The sequence below is a fragment of the Lynx canadensis genome, chromosome D2 (genome assembly GCF_007474595.2).
Source record: "Lynx canadensis isolate LIC74 chromosome D2, mLynCan4.pri.v2, whole genome shotgun sequence".
NCBI lineage: Eukaryota > Metazoa > Chordata > Mammalia > Carnivora > Felidae > Lynx > Lynx canadensis.
This window is the reverse complement of record NC_044313.2, coordinates 56,707,625-56,726,572: the sequence shown is the minus strand read 5'-3', so window position 1 is coordinate 56,726,572 and position 18,948 is coordinate 56,707,625. Positions and strand designations below refer to the sequence as shown.

At 54.4% G+C, this 18,948-nt stretch overlaps 1 protein-coding gene across 1 annotated transcript in view; it reads left to right on the top strand.

Annotated features, from left to right (window-relative positions):
• Positions 1 to 14,769: 14,769 nt before the first annotated feature.
• The window catches only part of COL13A1 (collagen type XIII alpha 1 chain), a 147,210-nt gene continuing 143,031 nt past the window's right edge, over positions 14,770 to 18,948 (top strand). Inside the window, exon 1 of the mRNA XM_030335305.1 lies at positions 14,770 to 15,498. Within this exon, the coding sequence (XP_030191165.1) occupies positions 15,205 to 15,498 (294 nt within the window). The 5' untranslated portion in view covers positions 14,770 to 15,204. The remainder of the gene's footprint in view (positions 15,499 to 18,948) is intronic.

Below are 18,948 nucleotides of genomic sequence, written 5' to 3'. Positions count from 1 at the left end.
ACACTTGGGAGTGCCAGTGACAGAAAACCCAACTCACCAGGCTTGACCAAAAAAAGAGAATTTTTGGAACATATTCCTGAAAATCCAAGATGGCGCTAGCTTCGGGTACAGCTGGTTCCAGGGTTTCGGATTGTCACTAGGACGCAGTCTTGGTCCGTTTCCCTTTTTCAGAGCTACCCTTTTCTGATTGTCTTTGTTCTCCAGCTCCAAGCTGTGGCAAGTTGGCTGACAGCAACTCCAGGAGACATGTTCCTAGATTCAAACTCAATGGAAAAGAGCTTTTTCTCCCCTAGTTATGGGAAATAACCTCCTGGGCCCAGCAGTCATTGGCCCAGATTGGGTCATGTGTCTATCCTGGAACCAATCACTGAAGCCAAAAAGATAGAACTTCCCTGCACCATTAACCTAGGTCACATGATCCCACCAGATCAACCTGGAGCATAGCTCTCATTCAAATCACGTGGATGGAGAGTGGGAAGAGCAAACCATTGCCCAAAGGAAATCTGGAGTGCCGGACCCATGTGGATCACGAGCTGTAACAAAAGCAAGTATCCATCATACAACCAAAGAGAGAACCACGTAAGCAACAGCCCATAATCCACGCTACTGAGAGAATAGTTGGAGTCCTAGAAACATCCACATCTCTACATCAGTTTTGAGAAGTCACGAAACTTAGTGTGCTATTGCTTAATTTTTTAATTTGTTGTTGTTATTGTTATCATTATTATTATATTTACTGACAAAGATGTTGTGGAATCCACAGCACCATGAATCGTGAGGACGCTTGTTGGTTACTTCCCAGGACCCAACTGTTCTAGCCAGTAACGCTGTTTTCTGTTGGGGGCCAGTGATTCAGGAAGGTGGACTCTACCCTCACTCCACACTCGGGAGAAGCCAGTTAGCCCAGGCCATCCTCCTGCCCACCAGGATTGGCCCAGGGGTGAGCATGTGACCTGAGCTAGTCCAATTAGAATGATTCTCAGGACTCCTGCTGTTAACGCTAAGATAAGATGCTCTTTATCTCTGGCAGGATATGAATGAGAAAGCGTGCGTAGCCCTGGAAGGCGTCGGGACCCGTCTTAGGACCACAAGGAAAAGTAAGACTGAGGGCACCATAGCAGAAGAAGCAGGAGTCGGGGAGGAAGAGAGAGATGGGGGAGGAGAAAAAGAAAGAAAGCAAGGGGGAAAAAAGGATGGAGGAAAGGAGGAAGGGAGAGAGAGCGGGGGAAGAGAGAAACTGAGTCCTTAGTGACACTGTTAAACTCTAGATCAGACATCACCTGAAGCCTATAGATTAGGCTGCTTACATCACCAGATCTGCCTATGGATTTTTCAATTATGTGAGTCAACTTTATTGTTCTTGCTAGTTTGGGTGAGACTCCCCCTGCCCAACACCTCAGGGGCAGGCCCCTCTCCAGGGGAGAACTTCAAGGGGCCCTGCCCTTCACAAAGAAAACAACTGTCCCTGGGGCTCCCACCAGCTTCTTGGGGATGGGTTGGGTTACCCCATAGGTGAGACTTTCTATCACTTGCAACCCAAAGCATTCTGATTCACTCAAAACATTTTTGAGCTGCTTCCAAGTCTAGACAGCCCATGCAAGTGTCCATATAATAGTTCTAGGAAAGGAGATATAGTGGGGAAGCACAGACATCTTGTTTGTATGTTATTTAAAACATTTTTTTTTCTTAACGAAGCAATCAATGTTCATTGCAAAAAAAAAAGGGGGGGGGACATTCAGAACAGCCAGATCAATACCCCCACCTCGTTCCGTGTGAAACGATGATGGTTTCTCGTGATACGAATTTTAAAGTATGTATTGAGTCCTTCCTATGTACTGGGACCTTTGCGCGTTAACAAACCCAAGTAGTAGGCTGCTCTACCCCTTCCAGCAGAAAAGGGTGACCTATAGGGTTACACAGAGGACAGAAAGTGAGGTAGGACAGAGCCCGTGGCTTCTGACTCCAGATTCAGATTTCCTCACCACCGCCCAGACCTACAAATAGATGTCAGAGTTTCTGGAGCTGGTGCTTTGAGTGCGCAGAGAGTGACAGGTGTGGGAGGAAGTTAGGCCAGGAAAATCAAAGCCTTCCTTCTGGTCCTGACTCTGCCACTTACTGGCTGGGTGATCTGGGACAAGTATTCTCATGGGCAGAGGCCGCAGTGTGGGGTGCTCAACACGTGGTCAACCAGGGATAAACGGATAGGGTGAACCAGTGCGGTGGCTCTGGCAGCCTGCAGGGGGCACTGTGGAGAAGGAAAAAAACTAAAAGGCAGGGAGTGCCCACTCCCCCACCCCAAAAGAGGATATGCACTCTGCGGAGCCCCCCCGTAGGCCTCCCAGGGGCACCCGGGGTGGGTGCTCGCTCCTGAGGCTGCGGAAGCCTCTAACAAAGCCCGAACCATGTCAGGGTGGGGGTCGGACCTGGAACTTCCTACGCGTGTGTAAAAGGCTTCATTTATCTTTCTTAGTTCTGCTTGGCGGAGGGAAAAGGCAGGAGAGTGTTTTACTTACTTCCTTTTTTTTTTTTTTTTAAGAAAAATTTCCATCGTAGAAATGGCATGTGTTTATTTTTAAAAGTACAGCTACAGGGATCTATAATTTCTGGGGGAGAGAGATGGCTTAGGGACCAGTACTGACCCTCTTTTACTAAAGTCAGGTCTGGGTTCCTTTAACCACCGGACTCTTCCCTCCTAGGCCTCTCTCCTCATAGCTGAACAGAAATCCTGCTCATGAATGAGAAGGAGAATGCCAAAGAAGAGTGACGTCCAGAGAATTGAAATATCATTATAGTAACTGGCTGACATTTATTGAGTACTTACTATGTGTCAGGCACTGGGCTAAGCGCCTTACAGATTGAATGTTCTCAGTAACAGCAGGAAATAGGAATTCTTGTCTACACCTTACAAGGGGGGGGGGGGCGGGAATCAAGCCTCAGAGAAGTAGTTACCAGCCCAAAGTGGTGAAATGAGAATCACATACCCCAAAGTCTGACCCCAAAGCCACCGTCTCATGCCTGAGGCTGAAACATAGAGCTCATTACCGTTGGCAAGAACCCTCTCTCGGGGAGAAGAAAATAAGCCTCAAAGACGAGGTGGAGGTTCTCCCAATAACCCAGCCCTCCTCCATCAGAGATCCTCCCCGTGTGGGAAATGGCACGACCAGGCAGCCCCTTAAAGCAGGTGGCCTTTTCCATGAGGCCCCGAGGACTTCACTTTGTCCCCATTGGCTTTTAAAGGGGAGGCCCTGGGGAAGACATTGGATCAGAAGTTCCTGGGGCCCCTACCCATCCTGAGCACATTTCCCTGAGGGCTGGGAGTCAGGGGATGGGACCTGGAGCCCAGATGGTGTGGCTTTTCCCCTGCCTTCCCTAACTGTGACTTCGGGTGAGCTATACAACCTCTCCACACGCCAGTGTCCTCATTTGTTAACTGGAGATAGTTGTGAGGATTTCATCATGCAAGGTGGTCTCTATAAAGCACTTAGATCAATCCTTGGCACATGGGAAATGCTTGGCAAAAATTAGTTGCTATTATTCTCCAGAAGCGATCAATTTCACCAAGCGGACCATGATGAACAGACAGGCACAGACATACACGGTTAAACTGCAAATGGTCAGACACAAGATGTGGTGCTTTTTTATGTTTGCTGTCCCCCCCACCCCAGGCTCATCTTGCCTGATGTCTGAACCCTCGGAGGCAACTAGAATTCTCAAAAGGGCCTGGTTGGGGACCCCGAGTCTTTCTGTTCCGGAAGATTCCGATATAGTTACAAAGTTCTGTGGGGTACCATCTGCAACCCTCCTCTCCAGGTCCGGGTTCAGCTAGGATTTATTCAGTTAAGAAAAAGGACAGCACCTGAAATTGTGGAAAAACTTGTCCCCCTTCACCCATCCTTTCTTTATGGTCCTTTCTTGGATCTTTTGGAGCTGTGTTTCTCAGACATATACCCACATTAGGCTGGTAAAGCCATAGCGTCTTCACCATGATGCGCACGATTGATCCCATGACCGCCTCCATCATCACCAGTATCATTCCTGTCTTGCCACCATCTAATGTAAACCATGATCACCTCTATCGTTTACCTCCATTATTGGCAACACCATTTCATCATCATGGCCACTTCCATCACTGATGTTGTCTTTGCCATTTTCGTCTCCACTGTCATCATTATTAGGCTTCCTCTCACGCGATCATCTTTACATTTCCATGATCAGCTTCCGCTCACGGTCAGTCAGAACGCTTTGGTAGCAAGTGACGGAAAACCAAGTCAGCTAGCTTAAAGAGAGACAGAGAGAGGAAGAGAGCGAGAAAGAGAGGGAGAGGTGGGGGTGATACAACCAAACTCAAAAAGGGCAAGACCATCACAGGGATAACTCTGCCCAAGGGACTGTACCATCCAAACACCGAAAGGATGCTTTCCTTCCCTCCATCTCTTATCCCTGCTTCGTTCTGCTGCCCGTTTAATTCCCTACATCTGCATACAGACCCCTCTCCAAGTGAGCCAAGGATCTATATCCTTGCCACATTGTGACATAAAGTAAAAGAATTTCCGTCTTCCCAAGTAGTTTGGAAAGCTCCAGGGAAAGTCCCTGATTGGTGCGGCTTGGTCACCCTTCGGGCCAATCACAGTGGCAAGACGCATGCGTTCTCGCAATTGGCCCAGCTTAGTCATGTGCTGAGCACAGACACGGCAATTGGGAGAAACTTGGTGAGCAGGTGGGTTTCCTGGTTTGTATCCACGTTCACCTACCCCCGTTTACCACCATCACCTCCACCATCATTACTCTTTTCCCGAGAATTATAACGTGCTAAGCCCCGAACCTGATGTTTGAAACCTCGACAAATCTGAATTTGATGACGTCCCCAGCCTTTCAGGGATTTCCCATTTCTGGGAAATAGGAAAGGTGGCACGTTCAAGGAGCTGGACTCCTAGTCCTTGGCCACGGGATGGGAGCAAAAAGGGAGGTTGTGAGAACAGAGTCCAGCGCCTCTGCAGCACTGGTTCTAATCCCTGGGCAGGCCCAGTGTGACGGGCCCCTGTGCCCAGCCCAGAGGGGGAGCTTCCCCTTCAGATGTGCCAGGCTCCCACGCTAACCCATCACCCACAGCCTGCCGCAGCCTTCGGCGCATCTGTCCCCCTTCCCGGGGGGCTGGGCCTTGCGTTTGGCCCAGTGCCCCCTGCTCCTGCTCCAAGCAAACATCTGTTTCCACATGTTGTCCCAGAGCCTTATACGGCGGAGGGAAGACTCAGGTTAATACATCTACGGCAGACCCGACTGTCAGCAGTGATCTCATGCCAGGAATGGATTGCTCGAAGAGAGCAAGACCCCTCCCTTCCTGATGCAGGGAGGCCTGTATAGGAAAGACAAACAGGGCATTTCTCTCTCCAGCTTCAGAAATAACCTTAACAAAAGCAACAACCTTTAGAAAAAAAGAGAAGGGGGGAAAAAAGACCCTTGTAACGAGGTTTACAGGAATGCATGTGCCAGGCAGGTCTGCTTTCACAGCTACTGCCGGAGAAGGAACTAGAGGGAGAAAAACTCTGTAGGGAGGGCAAAGCCCCCTCTGGATTTACTAGCCCTTGGCCGCAGTCCAGACCCTGGGCTAGGCTTGAACTTGGGGGCCGTGTGATGCCTGGGAGGGAAGACGCTGGGCCCCTGTCTGGCTCTGCACTAGTGTGCTGTGTGACCTTGGACCACACTCTGACCTCTCTGTGCAGTTTCTGCAGGTCCCATATACTAGTGAAGCCCTGGGGAATTTATCAAGTTTCTTCCGGGCAAGGGGTAGGCATACTCCCTAGTTCAAAGCAGGAGAGCTGCTCCGAAGGGGAGACTCGACGACTGAGCTCGCATAGTCCAGACGAAGAGTTTCGTGGTGGTGGTGGTCGCTGGTGGGGCTGGGGGGAGGGCGGGGGACAGGAGAGCAGCCAGAGACACGACACCATAACTTGCAGTTCCCAGATGCTGGTAAACAGGGATCGGCTTCGTCAACTAATTGTGTTCTTCCTTACCCGTCTGTCATCATACAAAAACATCTGTCTCTTAACCCGCAGTCGCCTGCCTTTCTGACATCTCTTCCCCCCATCAGGGACAGCGCAAATCCCAGGATGCTCCTCTGAGCACACGCTTGTGATGCCCTTCCTCTGTCCCTGCGCAGGGGCCCAGATTCTGAGCCCCAGACTCTGAGCTGTGTGTCCACAGCTGACAGCTCAGGGGGTCTGCACCCCACTCCCACTCCTCAATGGATTGTCCTTCCTCCGAAACGCTACAAATGGGACTCGGATGGATACATTTGTTCATGGTTTCCGACATCTGCCTGCAGCGTCATCATCATTTCTTCTGGATTTTGTGCTGTATTAGAGCCTCACACACATGGTCTCATTGGAGGCTCCCAGGTTCCTCTGAGTAGGAATTAATATTCCCCTGCCCCTGACAGGAGGCTGAGATCCAGAGGTGAAGACACTGAAAGGCACACAGTTTGCACATGGAGAGCTTTCGAGGCTTCAAAGATGGTGCTTTATTTCAACTTGACCTGAGTTAGCAAAACGGTTTCACCCCAAGCACTAACCTCCACTGATTGATAATAAGCTTCCTGCTTTGAGAAGCCGAAGTAGCGTGTGCATTCGTGTGTGTGTGTAGTGGTGTTCTGTAGTTGATTAATGATGTCTGCCAATGGTGCAGAAATGCGGGTGTTGGTATGTAGGCCAAACATGCCCTGCCCATGGCACCTGAGAAGAAAGGGATTGAAGAGATGGATGGTTGGGGCTGCTGGGGGCCAGGTAATCACATAATGCCCCCCTAGCAAGAATCAAGCACAAAAGTTTGGAACTTCTGCTCTATTCTCTCGGCCCTCCCCCACTTTTTTCTAAATCTGGATCGTGCCACGTTCCAGGATCCTGCTCGAGACTCACCTCCTCCAGGGAGCCTTCCTGAATCTTCATCCCAACTCCAAGTCTCCATCCATCTCCTCTTCTCCAAGTCCCAGGTCACTCACCTGCCTGTATTTTTGGCCTTCAGCTCATGCTCCCTGGCACTGCACACAGGTCCCTACAGAGGCCCCAGGGGATTGCAGATTCTGTGAGCACCGACTCTGGGTTTTGCTTCCACCAGGAGCTCAATCATAGGCGTGGACTGACGGATGGGTCAATGACCTACCCCGTCCCTCCCCTCAGCTGCAGGAACACAGGGTTAGAGGAGAGGTGTAAACTCTGCTTGGGTCTCTGTTGTATACCTCCAATCTCTGCAGTTATTATGGTGGCGATGATGGTCTTGTCCTGGGTGCTGACGTGGCACTTAGCAGGCCCCATGCAGCCAATCCTCACAATGGCCCTAGGACACAGGAATTTTTCTCGCCGTATTTCAGATTTAAAAACTGGGTGCAGAGAGGTCACAAGTCACACTGCCGGGAAACAGCGGAGCCAGCCCCTGAAACCATTCAGAACAGCCTCCGAGCGAGCAGAAAACAGGTTCCAGAGCTGTGTGGGCCCAGTGACGGAACGAGACCAGAGAGGAGATGTCTGCTGAGTTATCCTTGCACCACCCGAGACCCGAGGGATGCGGGCTATTTGGGGTCTCCAGCTGCTGGTCTGGGAAGGGTCTAGGCACTTAGGGTACACAGTTGGGCATGGCCTTTGCTAACACGATATTCCCCAAATCTTATGTCTTAGGGTCAGATGAACTCATAGACCTGTCTTACCAGGCATTCTTCCCAGACTGGGGGAGGCAGTTACATCTGTGGCTCCCAAAGGAGCACACATCCCGGAATCAGGTTCGCGGGTAGTTCCCTCCCACACGGAACCAGCCTTGGCCATGTGACTCGTTTTGGCCAAGTGTTGGACATTAGCAAGTGTCATACCAGCAGAGGCTTCGTAAGTCCTCGCCCACCGGGACTTATGTCCTATCGGAACTCTCCCTTCGGACGACAGCCATCACGCTGTAAAGAGGCTCGGGATGGACCGTGGAAGGATAAGAAGCCACCTAGAGTGGCCCCTGGAGAATGAGAAGCCATCTGGATGTTACACCCCCAGCCGAGCCTGTGCCAAGCTACCACAGTGCAGCCACAGCCACATAGAACAGAAGAACCACTCTGCTGAACCCTATCAACTTACAGAAATGTGAGAAAGAGTAAATCATCCTGCTGAAGGCACTACGTTTTGGGGAGCTTTGTCACGCAGCTATAGATGACTGCAACACCGCCCTCGGTTACTGCCCTCATCGCTCTGAGACACGATGGGGGGGGGGGGGCACCACTCAGCACACACGTGTTTCTGTATACACATCTGGACCAAAGCCAAATGCAAGCGCAGAGGTCAGCACGTGCACAGTTGCGCGCGTGCGTGCACACACACACACACACACACACACACACACACACACACACCGAGTGGCTTGGAGACAGTCCAGCCGCCCTCTGGGGCAGCCCGGGGCAGCCAGAGCACGCGCCCTCCCCTGTGTGTGCCTTCTCGCGCGCGTGCGCAGAAATGAGCATGCGTCACACGCGCCGAAACACAAGAGCAGATAAAGGCGCGTACACGCAGCGGGAGCCTAGACAGACGGCCGCTGGGGCGGGGGAGGGTCACAGCCCCACGTACGTGCACGTGGTCGTTCGTGGCCCGAAGCCGCATGCCCCCAAGCTCCTCCAAGCCCCTGGGTCGGCGCGAGGGGGCCCCCGGCGATTTCATCAGCGCAGCCTCCGCACCTGGCTTCGCTCTCTACTTAATGAGAGAGTTTGTTTTGGCCGAAGTTAACAAGGCTCCCGGGGGCCCCCTGGGCAGGCCGGCCCTCCCCCGCACATCTGCAGCCCCTGCCCCTTGACCCCCAGCCTCTGCTCTGCAGCCACAGCCAGTGAACTGATTGGCGTGGCTGCGTGGGAAGGAAGTGGGGACGCGGGAAAAGGCATTTCCAAATGTCTGATCGGCAGCCCCAGGCAGGGGGGCCTCCGGCTGGCCCCCAAACCTCAGAGCGCTCTCCCCGGAGACGCCGCATGCTACTGTACTCTAACCGGGCCGAGCGTTTCGTTCAAAGCTTGTACAAAGTCAGAATTGACAGCTGGAGCCCAAGAGAACTGCCTCGCTCACCCTCTTTCCCCGGAGCCTGAGCTCAGGTCATGCTCTTTGGGAAGCGGCCTCCACAGGGCAGGTCAGCGGCTCGCAACAGCCCCTCAGTGGCTCCCCTCTGCCCTCAGGACAAAACCCACACGTTTACCTTGCCCTGCCACCACCCACTCTTCACCCTAAGCCCTCTCTCTCCTTTGCACTTTGTATTTCAGGCCCGGTGAGCCATTTACAATTTCCCGAAAGCACCATGCTCCCTCTTACCTCCGGGATTTTGCACAGGCAGATGCCTCTGTGCGGCAAGCCCTCCCCACACCCCATTATCTGACTGACTCCGCTCATCCTTCAGGCCCCATCCCCCCCCCCCCGCCAAGCCTAGTAGGGACTCCCTTCTGCCTCCCCAAGCACCCCCCGTGACCTCATCGTAGCACTGTCCCCGTGCACCTCCACCACGAGCCTTCCATGTGCACAGAGGTGTCTCCAACACTAGCTTGGGGCCTGGCACTAGAAAGCGCTCCACAAATATTTGCCGAATGGGTGAATTTCAGAGCGGGGAAGGCCTTTATCCCTTCTAGTTCTCCTTTCCCCTCGTTGCCCATCAACCTCTAAATCTTGCATAAGAGGAGATAGGTGCACAGGTGAAGCAACATAGCTGGGCGAGAGTGGGAATTGGGAGTTCATCCATCCATCCATTCATTCGCTCATTCATTCATTCAAATACCATTTCTGGGGGCATTTTCGCTGTGCCGAGTGCTGAGCATACAGAAATAAACATGGTCCACGCCTGCTCTCTAGCAACACACACCCTCGGGGAGAGGATTGACACAGGTCATGGGGTGTGGTTTAGGCTACACAAGACAGACCAGAATAATTAGTCTGTGGCTCAGCTGAGACAGGTGACTTCTCCCTCACATGAAAGTCTGGGCTTGTCTGGCAACTCAATCCCACAGAGCCACCAGGGGCCCAGGCCCCTTCTATCTTGTTGCTTACCACATGCAGGCATCAGAAGCAGAGCTGGGAGGAGTGCCGGCCTGGCAGGGATCATAAAACCTGAGGGCGAAATGAGGACCAGGAAGTGCGAAAAAGCTGTGCATGGGGGAATGTTCTGGCAGGTCCTGGGCCAGGCTTCCTTGGGTTAGGTTTCCCAGTTGTGGTTACTACGGGGGGAAAGTTGAGTTGGTGTATGCTAGGCATGGGACAGGCAGTGGAAGCAAAGGGATCCGAAGGGAGGAGCAGATCTGAAAGAAACTAAGGAGGTAGAATCCACAGGGGTTGGTCCCAACTGGATGGAGGAAGTAAGGACGAGGGCAAAGGCACACATCCAGCCGGAGCCACAGGATGATGCCAAGGCCGTGCCAGAGGAACGGAAGGAAGGCAGAACAGGGGATGCTCCGCGTGACATGAGGTGGCGGGGAAGGGAGCTCCTAAGGGAGCTGGCAGGAGGCAGCTGGAGGTGCGTGAGGAGTGCTAGGCACAGGCTGTGGGTCTGCACCGGAGAATCATCATCTGAGAGACAGAAACCGGAGCTCAGGAGGGGCACGATCCCCCAGGAGGAGTGCTCAGCACAGGGACTTTCTACCTTGCACGCACATCCCAATCTGCCAGGGAACTTCTATAAACAGGATGGGAGCCTGGGATTCCTGTGCCCCTTCCACGACCACAAAGAGCTTCTGGCTCTGTAAGGGAGCCCCCATCTGTGACTCTGGGCTCGGAGAAGAAACCCAATTCACACTAGCTTAAGCAAATATGACTCCTGTAATTGAAAAGTGTAGGCCTTGGGGCCCCTGGGTGGCTCAGTCGGTTGAGCATCCGACTTCGGCTCAGGTCATGATCTCGCAGTTCCTGAGTTCGAGCCCCGCCTCGGGCTCTGTGCGGACAGCTTGGAGCCTGGAGCCTGCTTCGGATTCTGTGTCCCCCTCTCTCTCCGCCCCACCCCTGCTTGTGCTCTGTCTCTCTCTGTCTTTCAAAAATGAATAAACGTAAAATTTTTTTAAAAGAAGAGTGCAGGCCCGGATGAGTTTCAGGCCCAGTTTGATCCAAGAGTTTAAATATCTTCAGGACTCAGTCTCTCTGCATCTCTGCCTGCCTCTCTACTCGTTTCATTTTCAGGCAAGATCTTAATGAACTGTGGCAAGATGCCTCCTATAGCCCTGGTTGGTGCTCTCTTAGAAAGCCCGCTGTGGAGAAATAGCTGTCCCTTCCCAACTTTAGAGGATAAGAGCCAAGGGGCGTCTGGGTGGCTCAGTCGGTTGAACGACCGATTTAGGCTCAGGTCATGATCTCACGGCTTGTGGGTTTGAGCCCTGCGTCGGGCTTTGTGCTGACAGCTCAGAACCTGGAGCCTGCTTCGGATTCTGTGTCTCCCTTTCTCTCTGCCCCTCCTCTACTTGTGCTCTGTCTCTCTCTCGCTCTGTCAAAAATAAATAAACATTAAAAAAATTTTAAAAAAAGAAGATAGGAGCTAGGCATGGGGTCAATCCCATCAGAGCCACATGGACTGAGAGTAGGGGGGTCCCCCAAGGGAACCTGAGCCACAGTCATGGGGAGAAGTGAGAGTAGGCTCAAGAGATAAAACAACAGGTGTCCGCACTCCTGTGGCCTCTATGGGTGGTTCTGAAGCGGGTGGCACAGCTCAGCAGCGACTCTGTGACTCCTGAGGAGTTGTAACCACCATTTTTGACACGGGGAGAAGTAGAGGACTCTTCAAGAAGGACCAAAAATCAGGCTGGAGAGACAGGAGTAGACGAGGCAGTGGGGTCTCACTTGCCGGGACGGTAAGGCTTTCAGGAAGTGGGAGGTTGAGAAGCGGAGAAGTGGGGTTTGCACCCTAAAATTGGGTTTGGAGAGAACAATAGGATTTTAAGGTGCCCAGAGCCCGTAAGCAAAGGATGGACTTTCTGGAAAAGGCTCCAGCAGGAGCAAATACGTGGAAGCAGAAAAACACAGAAAACACTTTGGAAACAGTACAGCCCATGTGCATAGGGGCACTTTTCCTTAGCTTTCCATCCTGGTATCCAGAATATCTGTTTCCTCTAGGGGTAGAAGCATGGCCACAGAGCAAAGTCAAACTCTTTGGGTTAATGCTGAAAGCCACTTCTTACTACAAACAAGAAATTCTCCCTGAGCCACAGGATCCCTGCCCTTCTTCCCGGGAACCCCCACAGCACTTTCTTGTGGCCCGTGCACTGTTTGGGGGATGTTTCACTGTTCTGCCTTACGTGGCAGCTGTTTTCGAACATATCCAATCTTCCCTGCTGGATTCTGAGCTCCTGAAAAGTAGGGTCTTTTCTTCCCCGTGTCCGTAGCTCCCAGCCCCCACTTCTGCAGAAAGAGTGTTCGGGATAAGCCCAGTTACCTTGTGTCTATGGTAAGCAATGCTTCGCTGGGAGGGAGAATTCCCCAGACGGTATACAGAGAAGGGAAGGGACGTTGGGGGATAGGACCCCCCCCCCCACTCAGACTGAGGCCTGCCTCCTACAAGCTGCTACCCCCAGCTTTCAGTGATGGGGAAATGGAGTCTGACTCATCTGCTTTCCCTTGGGATTGAAATTTCTTTCTGTTTCACAATGGGGAGCCCAGCAGCAGCTGTATCTTAGCTGGCACCAGCAACTATGAATCCCAAAGAAGAAGCAGATGCCATTTTTAAGGGCCTGCTCTGTGCCCGAGCACTTTGCTGAGCGCTTTTCCTGCATTACCTCGTTAAGCTGCCCAAGCCTGACACAGCTGTGATTTATACCCAGGTTTCTCTGACTCCAGAGTCCCCTGGAAGCCCCTGAGGTTCAGACATGCGGTTTGCTATGCCAGGGTCAGGCTAGCACTGCACCTCCTCCTTGTTTCCAGCTCCAAGTCAACGGTCTCACCGGCTGAGCATTCCTGAGGGCTCCTAAAGTCCGCAAAGGGGAAAGATCAGCTCGCGGAACAAGGAAGGAATGAAACTAGCCCCCTGTGCTGTCCCTCCATTCCCAATAGCCTGGGGGGCCGGTCGGGGGTGGAGGTAGAGAATCCAAGTCCCAGAATCTCTGGCAGGCATCTCAGTGCAGAAATTCTCTGGCGCCCCCTGGTGGTCTCCAACACCCATGGGTTCTCTCAGGGATCGTCTTGAGTGGCTGGGGGGAGGCACCCATCTCCCCTGGGGGGAACACAGGCGGCCTTACCCGGCGTTCCACCTCAGGGAAATGCTAGAGCTTGCACTGACCTGGAACCCCTGGCCAACAGCACTCTCCCAAGCATAATTTGGTATCCCTGTAGTCCCCCATGGGGCTGACTGACCAAGCCTGCAATGCTAAAGCGTTTATTACATATGAGCGCTGTGTTACTATGTTACTCTCTTAAATGTGCTACACCCTTAGGTGTGCCTTGTCACTCTATTATACATCAGGCCCCACCAAGTCAGTATATACCTTGTCAAGTTGTACACCCTGCTTTTATAAAATGGAATCACAACACTCTTGTCACCCCAACCCGCATTTCACATTTCAAAGGCCGGCCTTTTTGTCCCCTGCCCCCTGTTCCTGGGAAGTAGGCTTTCTCCAAGAGCTCAATCCCACCACCTCATTTGCAAGAATGTCAAGAGGTGGCAGGGAGATAAGATCTCTTGGGATACAAATGTTACTGAAGGTGGGGAAATGACAGGAGAGGAAACTACAAACTGCCCTCAGGCCACCAGTGTTTCTCTACAGGAGCCTAGGAAATGACAGCAGGAGGGAGCGGGTGAGCTCCAGAGAAGGACTCTTGCAGGGAGAGAGTCTGCGCGTGCCCTTGAGAATAGTTCACCTTTGATGGCTGGGCGAATTGGGGCAGGCTCCTCCGACAGCGGTGGGATGGAATGGGTCTCACATCAATGACAGGCAGGAAGGGGAGGGATCGGGACCTGACTCTCAGGTACCTTGCTTGGAATTAAGCCTTTCTGCTCAGTTTGATTCTACTGTACCTTGTTACATCTTGGTCCCGAAAGAGAGAAAAGGAGGCCAATTCCTCTGCCCTCTGGAGGGCTGACTTTTCACCCCGGAGTAAAGATGTTAAAGATGTGCTAGGCGGAATGAGCCCAACCAAAGGCTCCGCAGAGCTGCAGGACTCGGGAGGTACAGGGCCCAAGGTGGAACTGGTTTGGGGTGAGCGGGGAGGGAATGAGACACCGGGACACGTGGGGGGGGGAGACAATGGTGGCAGAAAAGATTTAGAGCTTCCTGCTCAGGATATAGAGATCCATCTAGGTGCCTGACCATAACTCAGCCAGGTTCTTTGGAAGATCCCAAAGGCTGTCTTTGCCAACTTGTCCGAAAGCAGAGAGATGCCTGGCCCCTCCACTTCGGTGGAAGGCAGAGGGCCCTCGGTGTGAATCCGGAGAAAGGGAGCGAAGTAGAGCCCCCGCTCCACTCCACACCCCCTTCCTGCCTATAAATAACCCCGAGTGTCACTTCAAAGGGGACAGGGAGCGCGGGAGAGGGGCTCCCGGGCCCGCGGGTTGGGGCAGCGGGCCCAGCACACCACGCCCCCCACCCCGGGCGAGTTTGCATAAATAAATAAATCCAAGCCGTCGGCCCCGCAGGAGGTGGAGGAGAAGAGGGGAGGAGGAGGAGGAGGAGGAGGGAGGGGGTGGGAGAGATTAGTTTGGGAAGTAGCACGGATTGCTCATCCGATCCGTTCAGCCGCAGCCAGTGTGTCAAATTACAGAGGCGCCGGAATCGGCCCCAACGCTTCTCGGCGGCGGCCACGACCCACCTCTGCCCATGGGGCCCTCGGTGTGCGCCCCTTCGCGCCGGGACTGAAGCCGGCTCGCCCGGGAGACGCGAGACACCAAGAAGGACCGACAGCGCGGAACCAACTCCGGGACTCCGCAGATACTTGAAGGGGGAAACGGGGCGGAGAGAAGGAGAGCCGGCCGGATTCCCCTAACTTTCCTGGACTTGGAACGTTCTTCGAAGTAACTCTCTTCTCACCTGGGTCTACTACCGCTGTACTGCCAGCGGCAGCTGGTTGTGTTCTCTCGGCTCTCCCCCTCCTGCCGCTAATTTTTCCATCGTCTTTGCCGGGAGCAAAGGAAAGGGACATTTTTCCCCCCTTGCCCGCAGCTTGGATCGCGCCTCTGGGCAGCGGCTCTCGCCTTTATTTATTCTATTTATTTATTTATTGGTTCTCAAGACGCAAGGGGATGGTAGCCGAGCGCCCCCGCAAAGCGGCAGCCGCCGGTGCCCGCGGCCCCGGGGAGCTAAGCGCGCCCGCGACGGTGGCGCTGGCGGTGGCGCCGGCGGAGCGCTGCGCGCGGCTGCCGAGCCCGGGGTCGTGCGGGCTGCTGGCGCTGGCCCTGTGTTCGCTGGCGCTCAGCCTGCTCGCCCACTTTCGGACCGCGGAGCTGCAGGCCCGGGTGCTGCGCCTGGAATCGGAGCGTGGGGAGCAGCAAATGGAGACGGCTATTTTGGGACGAGTCAACCAACTGCTGGATGAGGTCTGTGCTCTTTGTTACTGGCTTTTATCCCTGCCCGCGGCGCCCCCTCGCGCAGCCTCCAAACTTTCGACCAGCCGGTGCCCGCGGGCTCTTGCTCTCCAAGCGGCGCGGTGCGCCCGGGCCTCGCAGGAGCCGTCTGCTGGGGGGGGGGGGGGGGGGGGCGGGGGCGGGGACGGACGTTGCCCTGCGGTGGACTCGGAGGACCCGAAGGACCCCGGCTGCTTGCGTGGGACCCTTCCGCTCCCGCCGCCGGCAGGCGCCCCCAGCGTCCCGCGCAGAGAGCGCCTGGGCGCGCTGGGCAGGTGGAGCGGGGCATGGCGCGCGGAGGCGCGCGGAAGCTGCCAGGCCCTGCTTCTCCCTCCAGGCAGCCCGCCAGGGCGGTGTGAGAGCCTCCCAGCGCCCACGCGGCGGGATATGTGCCCGGTGGCCCCGACCAGGGCTTGCTGGGCCCCCGCGGCCCTCCCCATCCATCCCTCGAGGATCAGCGCTGCCTGACTTTTATTGCCACGTTCAGCTGGGAAGAGGGTGTGAGGGAGTGAGTCATCCCAGGGGCTGAGGGGGACAGAAGGGGCAGTCCTGGCAGGGAGTGGTGTCCCGATCACGGCCCATTGCCCCACGTTGTTAGGGCCCAGGTGTGGGTCGCCCTGGTACTACTGTCTTTGGGACCCAGTAAGCCCATACTCTCTTGTTTCTTATCCCTGGTCCCCTGGGATGGTCCCCACCGTTTCGTGTTTGCGTGTTTTTCTGGGGAAAGGATGCTGAGCTTTCTCCACTTCCGAAATGTCCTTGAACCTAAGTGGATTAAAAGCCACTAGTGTTTCTTGGCCATGGCAATCTTAGGAGTACATGAAAAGAACTCACCCAGGAAGGAGGGACATACAGTCTCATTGGTGCCACCAGAGGAAAAGCTGGGCAGTGAGAGTGTGAGTCTTGGTGACTTATAAGGGTCTGGACAGCACAAGGGATCCAGGGCCCAAATGAAGGGGAGGACCCACAGGTAAGGGCAGCAGTGGCCTGGGAAGAGGTCCTGGAACAGCCTGGAAAGTTCCCCTGAGGAAGAACTCGGAGGGGGCCTCTTACTTAGTAGGAGCAGTAAAGAGCAGGGAGGTGGTTTTTATCCTCACTCTGCTACTTAAAAGCTGTGCAGCCTGGGGCAAATACCCTCACTCCTCTGAGCTCGAACATGGTTGTGGTCGTGGTGAGCATTCGAGCCCAGTTCTAACCGTGGTGGGCCCTGGGACCATTCTGGCACAATGTACGAGTTCCCTACAGCCAGGCCTCTCTCAGGTTCCATTGCCAGGCAAAGGCTGATAATTTGCCACGCACCTCTCCAGGGTGGACACCGAGAGGGAGGCCACAGGGCCAGAGAAGAGAGGGTGGTCCCAGGGCAAGCTTACTGAGACTAGAGGCACACCCTTGACCGCTGCCGGCAGCTCGTTCCCATGCCCTGCCAGGACCCAGGGGATGGCCACCCACAGTCCCCTGGGAAGTGTCTGGGCTCAACAGGCAGGCAGCCTTTGCCAGCTGGTTGACAGTGCACGTGGGACTGGCTGGGTGGTGGAGATCGTGTTCGGGCAGTCAGGGCTCCCGCCAGGTATCTCAGGGTCCTTGACAGCAGAGGGACAAGCATCTGGCTCTGGGAGCCCCTCTCAAAGCCTCTCTCTATCCTTTCCTCTTCCTGGCCCCTCCTGCTGGCCAGGGCATGCCCCAGATCCTTGCTTCCTCTGCTTGAGACTTAACCATGTCAAGTCTCTCGCTCTCCAGGCCTTGGGACTGACAACGTTATCTGACGTGCTGATTCCTCCTCTGCAACCCGTAGCTTCCTGTGTCCCTACTGACTTCTGAGACCTCTCATCTGCTAGAGCATCTGAATTGACCCCCCGTTTTACAGATGGGGAAACTAGGGACCACAGAGGGGCAGTAGGTTACCCCGAGTCATATGATGAGACCCAGAACTAGAACCTAAGTTCCTGACCCCACTTCCCTGGTTCTTCACTCTGTCCTGCCACCTTCCTTTGACCATTTTCATTCATTCACTTGGCAAATGTTTCTGAGAGCTGGTGTGGATCAGGCATTGGGGGGGGCGGGGGGGTGTCACACATCTGCCTTCCTAAACTTACAGACAAATAGGACACAAAAAAAGACAACGGGCGGTGACCATGTCATGTGAAACATGCTACGATAATAGAGGCAGAGGAGGTCTGGGGAATGTATCAACATGCAACGTACCTGACGGCAGTGGCTTCCTGGGAAAGTGATTTTCAAGTGAAGCCTTAAAGGGTGAATAGGAGACTTCCAGGCAAAAGGGATGAGTGGAGGGGCCTGTTCCAAGGGGCAAAGAGAACAGCTTCTGAAGGTTGGAAGAGTGGGGGGCGGGGGTGCGGTTTGCCTTGGGGAGCTGAATGGTGGAAGATCTGACTGGAGAGAGACGGGTAGCCTGGGTCAGCAGGTGCCTCAGAGACCGTTAGATCTATGTGAGGGCAATGGGGAGCCATAGAAGGGCAGGTATGTTCCTAGAATGGGGCGGAGAGTAGGGCAGAGAGGAAGGCCAAACAAGCGGCTAGCACAGGCCAGAGGGGGCTGGGGCCCGGACTGGGCTGCAGGTAGGGACAGAGAGGAGTGAGTGAAGCCGGTGGGAAGTGAGGTCAACAGCAGAGGGCACCGGAGCCAGAGGGAGGGGCCCGTCCTATGGGTGGAGGCGGCAGGTGGCCTTGTCCATGGGGAGTGGCCCTAGGAGGCATGCCCTGGGTGGGGCCTTCGGTCCAGAGGTTCATGAAGGGACACTCCAAGGGCTCCACTGTCCACTGCAGTTACGTGAGACCCATTATACTTCATTAATTAAAATTAAATAAATCTAAAATTAAGTTGATCAGTCACACTAGCCACATTTCAAGTAGGCTCAAGAGACACCCGAGGCTAGTGGTTGCCAGTTGTTGGACGCCGTAGACACAGAATATGTATATCCTCACAGAAAGTTCCGTGGGACAGCACTGCACTAGGAGCAAAGCCACTTGTGGGCCAGCAAAGGTGTCCGGGAGCAACTTGAGGCCTCCCTCCTCCCTAGGAGTCCCTTTCCTAGGTGTGCTCTCCCAGGGCTGAGCAGAGGGCAAAGGTGAGGCAGGGGTGAGGCGGGGAAGGGAGAAGCGGGGACCATCAGATCCCCCAGAGGGAAGAAAAGGCAGAGGAGAGCCCGGGCAGTGGCTTTGTTAGCAGAGTGATTCTGCGACGTGGACATGTGGAGGGCTCCTTCTGTAAAGGGCACACAGGCACCCCGTGAGTGGAGGGGCCCCACCCCGGGATTCCAGCTGGGCTTTGCCCCCAGCCATGTGGCCTTTGGCAAGCCATGCCACCCCCTAAACCTCAGGCTCCTCCTCTGTAACGCCCAGTCTCTGCCTCCCTCTTGGGGTTGCTGTGAGATTTTCAGGAGATGGCAGGTGGGAGGATGCACTA